General features: G+C 53.6%; 2 protein-coding genes across 2 annotated transcripts in view; both read right to left on the bottom strand.

Annotated features, from left to right (window-relative positions):
• LOC135453826 (protocadherin gamma-C5-like) overlaps positions 1-12473 on the bottom strand; it is a 157793-nt gene that overhangs the window by 132384 nt on the left and 12936 nt on the right. The gene's annotated exons all lie outside the window — the stretch shown is intronic.
• LOC135453659 (protocadherin gamma-B5-like) lies at positions 9364-11919 on the bottom strand. Its single transcript, XM_064724913.1, is given in 2 exon segments — positions 9364-9726; positions 9728-11919. Coding segments are annotated over 2 exon segments (2394 nt in total). The 5' UTR covers positions 11759-11919.

Raw genomic sequence — 12473 nt, 5'->3', positions numbered from 1 at the left:
ACGCCCGCGCTCAAGGGGGCCCGGCTTTGGGCGGGGCTCAGCGGCTGCACCGGCCCGGGGGCTCTCCCCGACCAAAAACACCGAGAGCGGGAGCTCCGGCTTAACGACAAGTAGGAACCCTTATGATTACAGCAGCAATATTCGCGTAATAACGATCTAATTATTTGTAGCTGCAATAGACATGCAAACACATATTACACCTTATCAAAGATTTTTTGCCCTCTCTGGTTTGAGATGACACGAAAATCAGAAACCAAATATGTGTTCTAAAATTACAGATCGGTTCTCTCATGCACAGTCAAAGAACTGAAGCCAAAATCTGAAAAGAAGATTGCTGAGATGCTATGCAATTTAATTGTTCCAGTGGTAACTGAGATATTGTTAGCCCATCATCTGTGCAAAACCGGTGTGAATCAAAAGGGCATTTATTCAGTGATTAACAACTGCAGAAAAAGGTGAAGCCCAGAAGCAATGCATGTGCTCTCAGATGAATGGCAGTGTACATACATACCTGGCAGAGAATAAAAAAGTGCTAAGCAGTGCAGACTCTGCCCGTTGTCCATCCTTACACTGACTCTCCTTCCATCCAGAAAACCTTCTGTGCTTTTGGTGGAAACTCAAAAATTAGGCCTGCTACAATAACTGATTTAATATTTCCATTGTTTTGATTCTCCTAACCTCTAGGCAAAAGTCTCAACGTCTCCCCAATCCATTTTAGGACTGCAAAATCAGCTGAATGGTTTTCATTCAATTCTGAAGATTCATATACAAACCCCAAACTTCCATCTGACCTCATCAGAGAGGGGGAGATATTTCAGTGCTGTGATTTTCTGGTGCTTTACTACAACACACACGTAAATATTCTTCCCCAGAACATCTGGAAACTCACTGAGGCCTCAAGGCGCAAGCTGGGCAAGCTGGAGGAATATTAGAGGACTATGAGGTCTCTCTGACTGGACCAAATGACTTTAGTAAGCAGCAGAACAACAGAAATCCTTGGCACTTATTAAATCAAAGAAGCCAAGCCAAATACCGCCCACTGCCATTCACGGGGGAATCACTGGCTACTGTGACACCTCAGGGCCTGTGCAGTGCAGGAAACCACAGAGAGCAGCATGTAGCTCTGTAGACCTCAGAGACACAACAAGAATCCCCAGGTAAGTGGAATTGGACAGCAGCATGTTATAGCTACACACTGGAGTTAAGCAATTTCTCATTTTCCTCACACACAACATTCTCTCTGCATTTTGTTCTCAAGGGAAGTTACTATTTCCTGCAAAGCAGCACTCACAGTGGGAAGGAAACATGAACCATGGCCTTCCAGGAAACAGAGCCTGAATGGAGATCCAAGGTGGAAAATGTAATTGCCACTCTCATGAACTCTTTATCAAACTATGCACTTGCCCTCTTTTATCACATGCACTGATCCACAAAGATGTGACTGCTCTTAAGGAAAACTTTACATGTCTTGACATGACAAAATTAGAACACCGATGTACCCCCCTCACATGTCCTCATTCCACTTCAGCTGTAATAACATGTCAATGAAAGAAAACCACACAAGCAATGCAGGGATGCATTAGGAGTGTTTTCAGAGAAACTCACCAGGAGAAAATCTCAGGCCTCTCTCTGGATAAGGGAATTCATTCCCAAGAGCCCCTGGAACCCACTGAGGTCTCAGGCTGGAAGTGAGACCTTGAAATCTTGTTCTGGATAACCAGTGTCACTTAATTTCATTAAACTCTCAAGAGCTCTCATCAGCTTTTCTACTATGTGGCCTGCTCATCCCCCACAGGTTTGTAGGCCCAAGTTTCAAGGCCTAAGCTTGAGGGCCTCAGTTTGAAGGCCTTGGTTTGAAGGCCTGATTTTAAACGCCTAAGTTTAAATACCCAAGTTTAAAAATCTATGTTTAAAGGCCTACGTTTGAAAGCCTAAATTTGAAGGTTTGTTTGAAGGCCTATCTTTGTGGGATTTAACAAGTACATAAGACACGTCTGATATCTAGAGGTAAGGCACTCCAAGTAATTCCCTCTGAGGAAAAGCAAAGAAAACTGCACAGAACCATAACTATGTGATCCATATAACACCTAGGGTTATATGGCTATACCAACCCTTTAGATATTTCAGCAATTCTTCCACTGTCTCTGTGCAGGCAGAATGCTCAGACATAACCCTACAGGGACCCCTTTGCAGATAGACACCACTGGAAGAAGTTTTCCACAAAATTCTCCTTATGGAGAGCAGGGATCACAACACAGGTCCACACATATGGACTCCGCTCATCACTGATACTTGAAGAAATTTAAAAGGTTCTAACAGTCATAAGCAATATGCAGCTCAGTTAAATCTCAGATCAAAATCAACACACAGACATCATCATTCTTCCTAAGCACATGGACAGTTTTGAATATATGTCATTCTGCAACCATTAATGTGAAGCTTATGCTTACATCCAAGAGCTTCCACTCTCAGGGAAGAACTGTATCAGAATGACAGAGGATAAAATGAGTGACTTTCTGGCATGTGCTCAAAAAAAGCCCCAAACCCAGGCTTTGCTGGTAAATTACAATCACCCCTCCCTACAATCCTACCAATTTAAATTTAAAAGACATCGAAACACCAGCAGTAACATGAACAAGGAAGAACCATAAATAACATCTAAAGATTTGCTGAAAACTTGGAAAAGCTTAGTGCAAATACAGCGAAACTCTACATCACAACTGTAACAAGGACATATAGCTGGGGAAATGACATTTCCCTCAGCATTTCTTAGACAGAGAAACCTGAAACATGCACTGCCCTGGCCATTGCTTGCAGACAAATTCATTGGAGGATTGCCATTCTTTTCTGGACACAGGAAAAGGGCACTTGGTCTAAGTGGCACAGGCCTTGGCACAAGGCATGACGTGAAGGCACACACAGATTCGTGGATCACAGAATCCCCTTTTGCTGCTGAGGGGCCAGTCTCTCCCTGGGAACAATCTCTCCCTGACTGTTCACCATGAGTAGGTTGCAAGTAAGATCAGTGACTCTAGAGACATTTCCAGATAGAGTCTCAGGCACACACACACCCACCTTTACCTGGTCGTGACAAACAAGTCAGCAGTTTAATTATCCTTCACAGAGAGTAACCATTACAGGAAAGCAAACGTATGAATCCTCAGCTTGGCCATTTATAATGTGAACATATTCACTTTATGTAGTCCAGCAACGGACCATAGAATTAAAAAAAACACCTGCTTTCTCTCCAACAGTGCTTCCTTACACACTGAAACTCCTGAAACTCGTTACAGATTGTTTGGTTCTCTCTGATCTTTACAACTAGCAGAGGAACTCCACTGCAAGAAAAGTTGCAGAGAGAACATACCATGGCTAACATTTCACTTATTAACATGTGCAAGTGAGAAATACGACAATTGCCCCCATTAAAAATTTAAGGAAACACATCTATGAATGTATTAGTAAAACTGAAAGGCATGTATGGGACAAATAGAAGAGATGTGACCAGATACTACCAGATACAAAGGCCCATCTTAAGGCCCATCAATACAAAGAACAAGACAAGAAGATAACATCTGCAGAAGGGAAGCAATCACACTCATCTAGAGTAGGGCTCTTGGAGAAAATACATAATCAAGATATTAAAAGTAGGGATGTAATAAATTTCCTTACTGCAAAGCTCCTGTTGTGAGATTTATGATTAGAATATATAAGGCTGCTAAATACATATATTGGCTATGCATTAAGTACATTACAATAACCAGTAAACACACATGTTCTCAATAGATCTTCAGAAGTATCTGTTAAGCCACACATAATTGGGAAGGAGAAAATTGCATTACATTATACTACAGATCAACACTGAAAAGCAATCCTCATCTATCTTATCTATCTTATCATCTTATCTATCTCTTAACAGTCTTTGACACACAGAGCCCACTATTTGCATCTCCTGCCTCTAAAATCTTGCATGTTGTGTCGCGACCTTGGTACTTTGAAAGCAGCTTCCATCAAAATATCAGATATTCAGAAGGTTTCCCTTCAACATGCACCAGGATTACCTACAGACTGCAAACAGGTATCTTTACAGCTCTGTACTAAGAGGGAAGAAATATCTGTCTGCCAAATACATCTCAGAGAAGGAGTGGAAAGGAGCTGAAACACTACCTGTCCTTCAAAAGATACGAAGGCAGCTAGGATCCTATGATACAGAAAAAACTTCATTTTAAAAACCCACCAGCCAAGACCAGTCTCCCTTATCATGCCTCCGTCACAAAATGGAAAGCCAAGACGCGACCCCATTTCCACCGTGGTGTAGAAAGAAGCCACTCTATCAGAAAGGCCCTAAAAGACACTTGGCGTTCCATGTCGGAAAAGAGTAGAGAAGCAATAGAAGAAAGAAGAGTGGATAAAAATTGGTACTGGGAACTCACCGGGACAGAGGCGGAATCCGCGGGGAGGGCACCGGCCGGGTCCTCGTGGCCGAGCAGCGGCGCGGGCTCGTCGGGCGGCGGGCGGGCCGGGAGGGTGTCGCAGCAGCTGGAGGCCGAGAAGCGCAGGTGGCTCTTGCGCGAGTCGGCCGTGAGCGACACGTCGTGCGAGTAGGACTGCAGGAAGGCGCGCACGCCGTCGATGCCCACGAAGTGCGAGACGGGCACGCCGCGCAAGGCGCCGCTGTCCGGCGGCAGCAGCTGCTGGCGGTGGCAGCGGCGCAGGCGCAGCGCCAGCAGCAGCAGCAGGAAGGCCACGAAGAGGCACGAGACGGCGGCCACGGCCAGCACGAGCCAGCGCGTCAGGCTGGCGGCCGGCTCGCCCGGCGCCGCCGCCTCGTGCGCCGCGCTGCCCAGCTCGGCCAGCAGCTCGGCCACGCTCTCGGCCAGCACCACGCTCAGCGTGGCCGTGGCCGACAGCGCCGGCCGCCCGTGGTCCCGCACCAGCACCACCAGGCTGTGGCGCGCCGCGTCGCGAGCCAGCGGCGAGCGCGCCGTGCGCACCTCGCCGCTGTGCAGCCCCACGCGGAACAGCCCCGGCTCCGTGGCCTTGGCCAGCTCGTACGACAGCCACGCGTTCTGCCCCGCGTCCGCGTCCACCGCCACCACCTTGGCCACCAGCGCGCCGGCCTCCGACCGCCGCGGCGCCAGCTCCACGCCCGACCACGCCGCCGCCGCAGCGGCCGCCGGCGGCGGTACAGCACCTGCGGCGCGTTGTCGTTCTCGTCCACGATCTGCAGCCGCACCGACACGTTGCTGCTCAGCGCCGGCGCGCCGCCGTCCTCCGCCCGCACGCACAGCTGCAGCTCGCGCAGCTGCTCGTAGTCCAAGGAGCGCAGCGCGTACAGCGCGCCCGTCTCCGCCTGCACCGACACGTACGACGACAGCGGCGCGCCCCGCACCCGCCCCTCCGCCAGCCGGTAGCGCACGCGCGCGTTCTGCCCCCAGTCCGCGTCCGTGGCGCGCACCGTCAGCACCAGCGCGCCCGCCGCGTTGTTCTCCGCCAGCCGCGCGCTGTAGCGCTCCTCCGCGAACACCGGCGCGTTGTCGTTCACGTCCAGCACCCGCAGCGCCAGCACCGCGCTGCTCTGCAGCGACGGCGACCCGCCGTCGGCCGCCCGCACCGTCACGTTGTACTCCGACACCTGCTCCCGGTCCAGTTCTCTCGCTGTCACCACACGGTAGTAGTCGTCAAAAGACTCCTCCAGTCGAAACGGGACGCCCTCGTCGAGTGAGCAGCGGACATCACCATTGGCCCCCGAGTCCCTGTCCTTCACGTGCAGCAGAGCTACAACAGTTCCCGTCTGGGCGTCCTCCGAGATCTCGTTAAGAGCCGACCTTACCGAAATCTTGGGCACGTTATCATTGATATCGGTCACAGTGATCATGACTTCTGCAGTGTCAGAGAGCTCTCCTCCGTCATATGCCCGCACCTTAAGTTCATGGGAGGAGATTTCCTCGAAATCCAAGTCGTCCTTAACAGTTATTTCTCCTGTCTCAGAGTCGAGATTAAAAAGTTCTGAGGCTCGGTCTGAAATTTTATGGAAGCTGTATTTCACCTGCCCGTTCAGACCCTCGTCGGCGTCCGTGGCCTTCAGAGTGACGAGGACAGAGCCCACAGGCACGTCCTCGGGCACACGCACCGTGTACTCCGCCTGGCTGAACACGGGCGCGTTGTCGTTCGCGTCCAGCACCGTCACGCGGATCCGAGCCGTGCCCGTCCGTGCCGGATCGCCGCCGTCCATCGCCCTCAGCACCAGCTCGTGAAACGCCGCCTCCTCCCGGTCCAGCGCCTTCGCCAGCACCAGCTCGGGACGCTGATCGCCGCCGGGGCCCGCCTGCACGGCCAGCGAGAAGTGCTCGTCACCGCTCAGCTCGTAGCTCTGCAGCGAATTACGGCCCGAATCTGGGTCTTGTGCTTCTCGGAGGGGAAATCTCGACCCTAGGGCTGTTGTCTCGCTTACTCTCAATTCTTTCTCCATCTCTCGAAAGCTGGGCTCGTTGTCGTTAATATCCGTGATTTCCACTTCTATTTCATAAAACTTCATTTCCCCCTCCACTATCAGCTCACAGCGCAGCACGCATTTCTCCACCAGCCGGCACAGCTGCTCTCTGTCGATCCTCTGCGCCGTCACTAAATGTCCCGTCTTCCCGTGCAGAGCGAAATACTGCGTACGACTTTCAGAGACAACTCGAAAGCCGTGGTCTCTGAGTCCCGGCAGCTGCAGCCCCAGATCCTTGGCCACGTCGCCCACGAACGAGCCCTTGGGCATCTCCTCGGGCACCGAGTAGCGCAGCTGCCCCCGCGCAGCCTCCCACGCCGCCAGCAGCACGGCCCAGAGCAGAGCTCGCTGCCGCCGGCCCCAGCGCCTCCCCGCCGCGCGCATCTCGGCCGCCGAACAGCCGGCACCGCAGCTCCGCCGATCCATCCCGCTCCCACTCAATGCTCCAGGTTCTTAGCCGTGCCGCGCTGCCGGTGCCTCCACCTGGCTCCAGAATGGACCAGCACCGCGGGGACTATCGGGGACCTCAGGTTCGGGCAGGGAGCGAGCAGCCGACCGAGCCGATCCGCAGCGGGCGGGGCTGCCGTAGCGCTCCGAGCTTCCTCTCGCTCCTCTCGGTCAACAGCGGCGCCCGCAGCCCCCTCCTGGCACTGCAGGCACGCAGCGAAATGCGACGTATTTATTTTAATACACGGACCGAGTATTACGAGTAATACAAAAGCATGAACTTTCATCACAAATATTTGTAGAAGACATGATGGAATAACCGGCACAAGGGTAGCGAAAGAAAATCTGATATACAGCTGTAGTTTCTTTATCACTCTTTGCCAACTCTATTTACAGCTATGCAGGGTGCAGAAAATCTCTGTAATAACCTGTCCAGGTTATATGTAATTATATTCAATCAATTCATTCTATGATTCCAGGAACTTATTTATTTTCTCAGAAGTTATGATGTAAAGGGTTGACCTCGTTAGCAAAATCTTGTTCTAACTATTGCGTATTCATGTAGCTATGGCAGATTTTAACAAAATACTTTAAGGCAGCGGGAAAAGAGAAGCGCAGCTGCACACCTTAGACTCTCATGGTCTTTGATAAATTTTCAATGTAGCTTATTCAAATGCCTAATTCAGTGTCAACGGCAATCTCCTACACTTTTGATATATATATTTGGATCTGAGAGCCTTATTATCCTCTTGAACAGACATGCATAAGAAATACTGGAGAGATGGGTTGGTACTGATAACCAACCAAAAAGCAAACGAACAAAGAAACAAAACCCCTAGGAGAACGAATTCTCTATACAGGGTCCAAACACCTCTCTATTTATAAAAAGAATAAGAAAATAGGCTCTGAACAAACAAAAAAAAAACATTTTTCCCGTTTGAGACCTCAGTCTTCATCTATACCTGTGTATGAAGGAATATTAGGAATAGAAAAAAAAAAAAAAAAAAAAAGAAAAAGAAGGGGGAATACGAGCCAGAATGGAAAAAGAAAACTTTCAAAATGCCTCGCCCCACTAATGGTATCAGGTCCTGCCATTCTGCAACAGTGACCACAGAAAGATGAGCGTCAGTCTCTTCTTTTACTTGCGATGGCTGGATGGAGAACCTGTCACTTTTCTGTCCATGAGAAATGAGTCTTTCTGAAGTCCAAGACAAAAAAAGTCTTAAACAAGGGTATGTGGCCAGCTTTTAACCAGGTCCCAAAATACACTTTCAGATAAACCGATCACTAAGGAAAAATCTGCGGCAGCTAGTATCTGCATTATTTCCCTGATTCCTTCATGAAGAACCACCAATCTCCTGCACTGTTTTGATTTCACATCATAGGTACTAATTAATAGGATTTTAGTCAGCTGAAGAGATGCAGACAAAACCTCTTAGATGAATCGAAGCTGTGGGCACCACCGAATCATGCTACAGCTAATGTCTTTTCTTAGAAAGAATCACCCGTTCTTTCATCTTCTCGAAGAGTGGCCACCATTCCGCATGCACTACCCGGAACTCAAGAAAAGAGAGCAACGGTTCAGAAAGATTCAAGGGAACAACAGAACAGAACAGAGAAGAGAAGAGAGAAACTCGCAGCTTGCAAAAAGAACTGGAGAGATAATAATGACTGAATATTAAGAAACCTCACCTACCACTCTGAGAAAACTTCTTCAGGAATTATTCCCAAATACACGACACTCTTCCAGCAGGAGAAACACCTGTATTTTCTCCTTCGGTGAAAATGCACACATCTCAGGAAAACTCCAAATACAAGCAAAAACATGCCCATCCTACACAACCAAAACTGTAGTTCCCTTTACTGATTATGTCACGCAGAATCAGCAGATCACTTCTGCAGAGCAAGAATCTGCGTTCTCATTGAACAGACAAATAATTTTAAATACGTTTGAAATTGTGACTGGAAATACACATCTCCATCAATGGTGCTTCTGAAGCAGCATTCCTCAAAACATGGGACACTACACAGTGATTTTGGAAACAGGATTAAACCAGGTTTGCATCAGACAAAGAATAACAGAAGAAAAAAAGTCACCTCACTAGACGAACAATGTGTGAAGCAGCCTTCTCTCCAGGAGGGCAAGGAGAAGAGGGTTAAACAGATGTAACTTTCACATTAGAGCAGATGCGTGTTCCCTTGGGAGTAAATACTGAAATAGTATTGACCACAGGTAATGTCCAGATCTCTACAAAAGTTTATCTGGGGGAAAGGTATTCTCTGGGAAAAGAGAAGCCTGTTAGAAGGCTCAAAAACAGCTTACGGTTTCACAGACCTGCGGCGCGTGGGGTGCAGGCACCTCCTCGATAGAGTGCTGTTGGAGCTCGGCTTTCCGCAGGACTCGCCTCCCAGAAGCTCCTCCGCTAACAGGATGGGAACCGGGGCGGCGGCGGCCAAGCGGCCTCGGGCACGGCGCGGGCGGGCGGCGGCACGCACAGGTTGTAGGAGTAGGGCAAGGTGCCCTCGCAGAAGTCGGCCGGGAAGGCGGCGCCGGCCAGCGAGAAGCGCTGCGCGCCCAGGCAGCGCAGCACGGCGGGCGGCCCGGCCCGGCGCAGCCGCGCCAGCACGGCCAGCGCCACGCTCAGCACCAAGAGCGCCGACAGCAGCGCCAGCGCCAGCACCAGGTAGAACTGCAGCTCGGCCGCCGCCGCCGCCGCCTCGGCGCCCGCCGGCCGCTCGCTCAGCTCCGGCAGCGCCTCCTGCAAGCTCTCGGCCAGCACCACGTCGCAGCGTGGCCGTGGCCGACAGCGCCGGCTGCCCGTGGTCCTTGACCACGGCCACCAGCCGCTGCTTGGCCGCGTCCCGCTCGCCCACGGCGCGCGCTGTGCGCACCTCGCCGCTGTGCAGCCCCACGCGGAACAGCGCCGGCTCCGACGCCTGCACCAGCTCGTAGGACAGCCACGCGTTGCGCCCCGCGTCCGCGTCCACCGCCACCACCTTGGCCACCAGGTAGCCGGCCTCGGCCGAGCGCGGAACCACCTCGAAAGCCGGCGGCGCCGCCGCCCCTCCCGCAGCCTCTCCCGCCGCCGCCGCCGCCGCGGGCCAGAGCACCCTGGGCGCGTTGTCGTTGCGGTCCAGCACGAAGACGCGCACCGTGGCCGTGGAGCTGCGCGCCGGCGAGCCGCCGTCCTGCGCCCGCACGGCCACCGTGAACTCGCGGCACTGCTCGTAGTCCAAGGAGCGCTGCGCGTACAGCGCGCCGCTCCGCGCCTCCACCGACACCAGCGGCGCCGCGCCCGCCGCGCCCGCGCTGCCGCCCGCCAGCCAGTAGCTCACGCGCCCGTTGGCGCCCGCGTCCGCGTCCCGCGCCTGCACGCGCAGCACCAGCGCGCCCGCCGCGTTGTTCTCCGCCACGTACGCGCTGTACGCCGCCTCCTCGAACACCGGCGCGTTGTCGTTCACGTCCGACACCTCCAGCACCAGCTCCCTGCTGCTCCACAGCGCCGGCCTGCCCCGGTCCCGGGCCACCACCGTCACGCGATGCTCCGACGCCTGCTCGCGGTCCAGCGCGCCCGATGTCACCACCTTGTACGAGCCTCCCGACGACGCCGCGATCGACAGCGGCGCCTCTCCCGATAGTTCGCACAACACCTGACCGTTCTCGCCAGAGTCTGGGTCGTGCACGTTCAGGAGAGCCACCACGGTGCCAACCGGCGAATCCTCGGGCACTGGGTTCGACACCGACAGCAGCGTGATCTCAGGTGGATTGTCGTTAACATCCAGCACTTCCACCTCCACCTTGCAGTGCGACACCAGACCACCTCCGTCTCTTGCCTCCACCAACAATGTGTATCCTCGCGTCTGCTCGAAATCCAGTGTCTCTTTTAGCGTGATCGCCCCAGTCTCGGCTTCTATAAAGAATTTCTGGAGTACCTTGGCCGGCGTTTCCCCGAACCCGTAGGTGATGTGGGCGTTAGTGCCGGCATCGGCATCGGAGGCTGAGACATTCAATACAACCATTCCTGGAGGCGTGTCCTCGCGGAGGCTGACGCGGTACCGGTCCTGCGCGAACACGGGTGGGTTGTCATTGGCGTCCGTCACGTTGATCCACAGCTGGGCCGTGCCAGTCCGGGGCGGGTCTCCGCCATCCAGTGCAGTCAGCGTCAGCCGCAGGCTCGGCTCGCTCTCACGGTCCAGTGAGTGGCGCAGCACCAGCTCCGCAGACTTGCTGCCGTCTTGGCTCTCCTTCACCTCCACCGTAAAATACTTGTTGGTCTCCAGCTCGTAGCCCTGCAGCGAGTTACTACCCACGTCCGCGTCGTCAGCCTTGCCCACGGCAAAACGGGCACCGGGAGAAGTAAACTCGTTGATCTCCAGCTGAAATTTGTCTCTCTGAAATCCGGGCGCATTGTCATTCACGTCCTGAATATCTACCTGGACGTGGAAAACGTTCAGCGGGTTGTGCACCAGCGCCTCGAAGCTGACGGAGCAGGTCGCCGACTCGCCGCACATCTCCTCCCGGTCCAGCCTCTCGTTCACGTACAGGTTCCCGTTCTCCTCATTCACCGTGAAGTATTTCAGCTGCTTCTTGCCGCCAGACGCCACCTGCAGCTTGCGCGCCGGCAGCTCGTCCGCGCTGAGCCCCAGGTCCCGCGCCAGCGGCCCCACCAGCGAGCCTCTGCCCAGCTCCTCGGGGATGGCGTAGCGGACCCGCTCGGCCGCCGCCCGGCACCACACGCACAGCAGCAGCAGCAGCAGCGCGGCCAGCAGCGCTCGCCCGCCGCCCGGCCCAAGCCTCTGCCGCCGCCTCACCGCCATTCTCTGCCCGCTGCGCTCGCCGCGCTCCTGCCTCCTGCCGCTGCCCTGCCTCCCTTCCAGCCGCTCTCGCCGCCCACAACAGACACCGCTGAAAGCCACCCACACCGCTCGGGCCGCCTCTCGCCGCCGCCGCTGCTGCTGTCGGTGCCGCTGCCGCTGCGGCCGGCGCCGGGCGAGCGAGCAGCCTGCGGGGGCAGGACGCTGCGGCGGCGGCGGCTCCAGCGGCGCTCGGCGGCGGCCAACAGCGACACCCGGAGGCGCCGCCGCGACACTGCAGCCGCCTTATTAAAATTCATTTTCATTGCGTGCAAGGCACCTTCCCTCTTATGGGTACTTTACCGTGAGAAGTTGCAACAACAAGAGACAGGCAAAATGTAAATTTGCACAACCCATTCTCATCTCTTTTCCATACCCTGTATATCTCTTCATAGCAAATTCGGAAGTCTTCTCAATCTTTCCTGGTATTTCACCTTCCCTCCCTCAGTTGACACTGAAGTACACGCAAATGAGCTCACATTACTCTGAAATGCTCAGGTCTGGTTCTGATTCTGGACAACAATTAACATCGAAGGAGAGATGTTAAGTTCAAAGGTACTGGAGCTTCACTCAGACCCCTGTCACTGTACATACTTGCCAAAGTCTGGAAAAGAAAGCACAGGGCTGTGCAGGCTCTGCCCTATGCACATCCTGATACTTACTACATTTTAATGTGGAC

The sequence above is a fragment of the Zonotrichia leucophrys genome, chromosome 13, assembly GCF_028769735.1.
Source record: "Zonotrichia leucophrys gambelii isolate GWCS_2022_RI chromosome 13, RI_Zleu_2.0, whole genome shotgun sequence".
NCBI classification, from domain to species: domain Eukaryota; kingdom Metazoa; phylum Chordata; class Aves; order Passeriformes; family Passerellidae; genus Zonotrichia; species Zonotrichia leucophrys.
The sequence above is the reverse complement of the archived record's forward strand: the minus strand, read 5'-3'. Positions and strand labels throughout refer to the sequence as shown.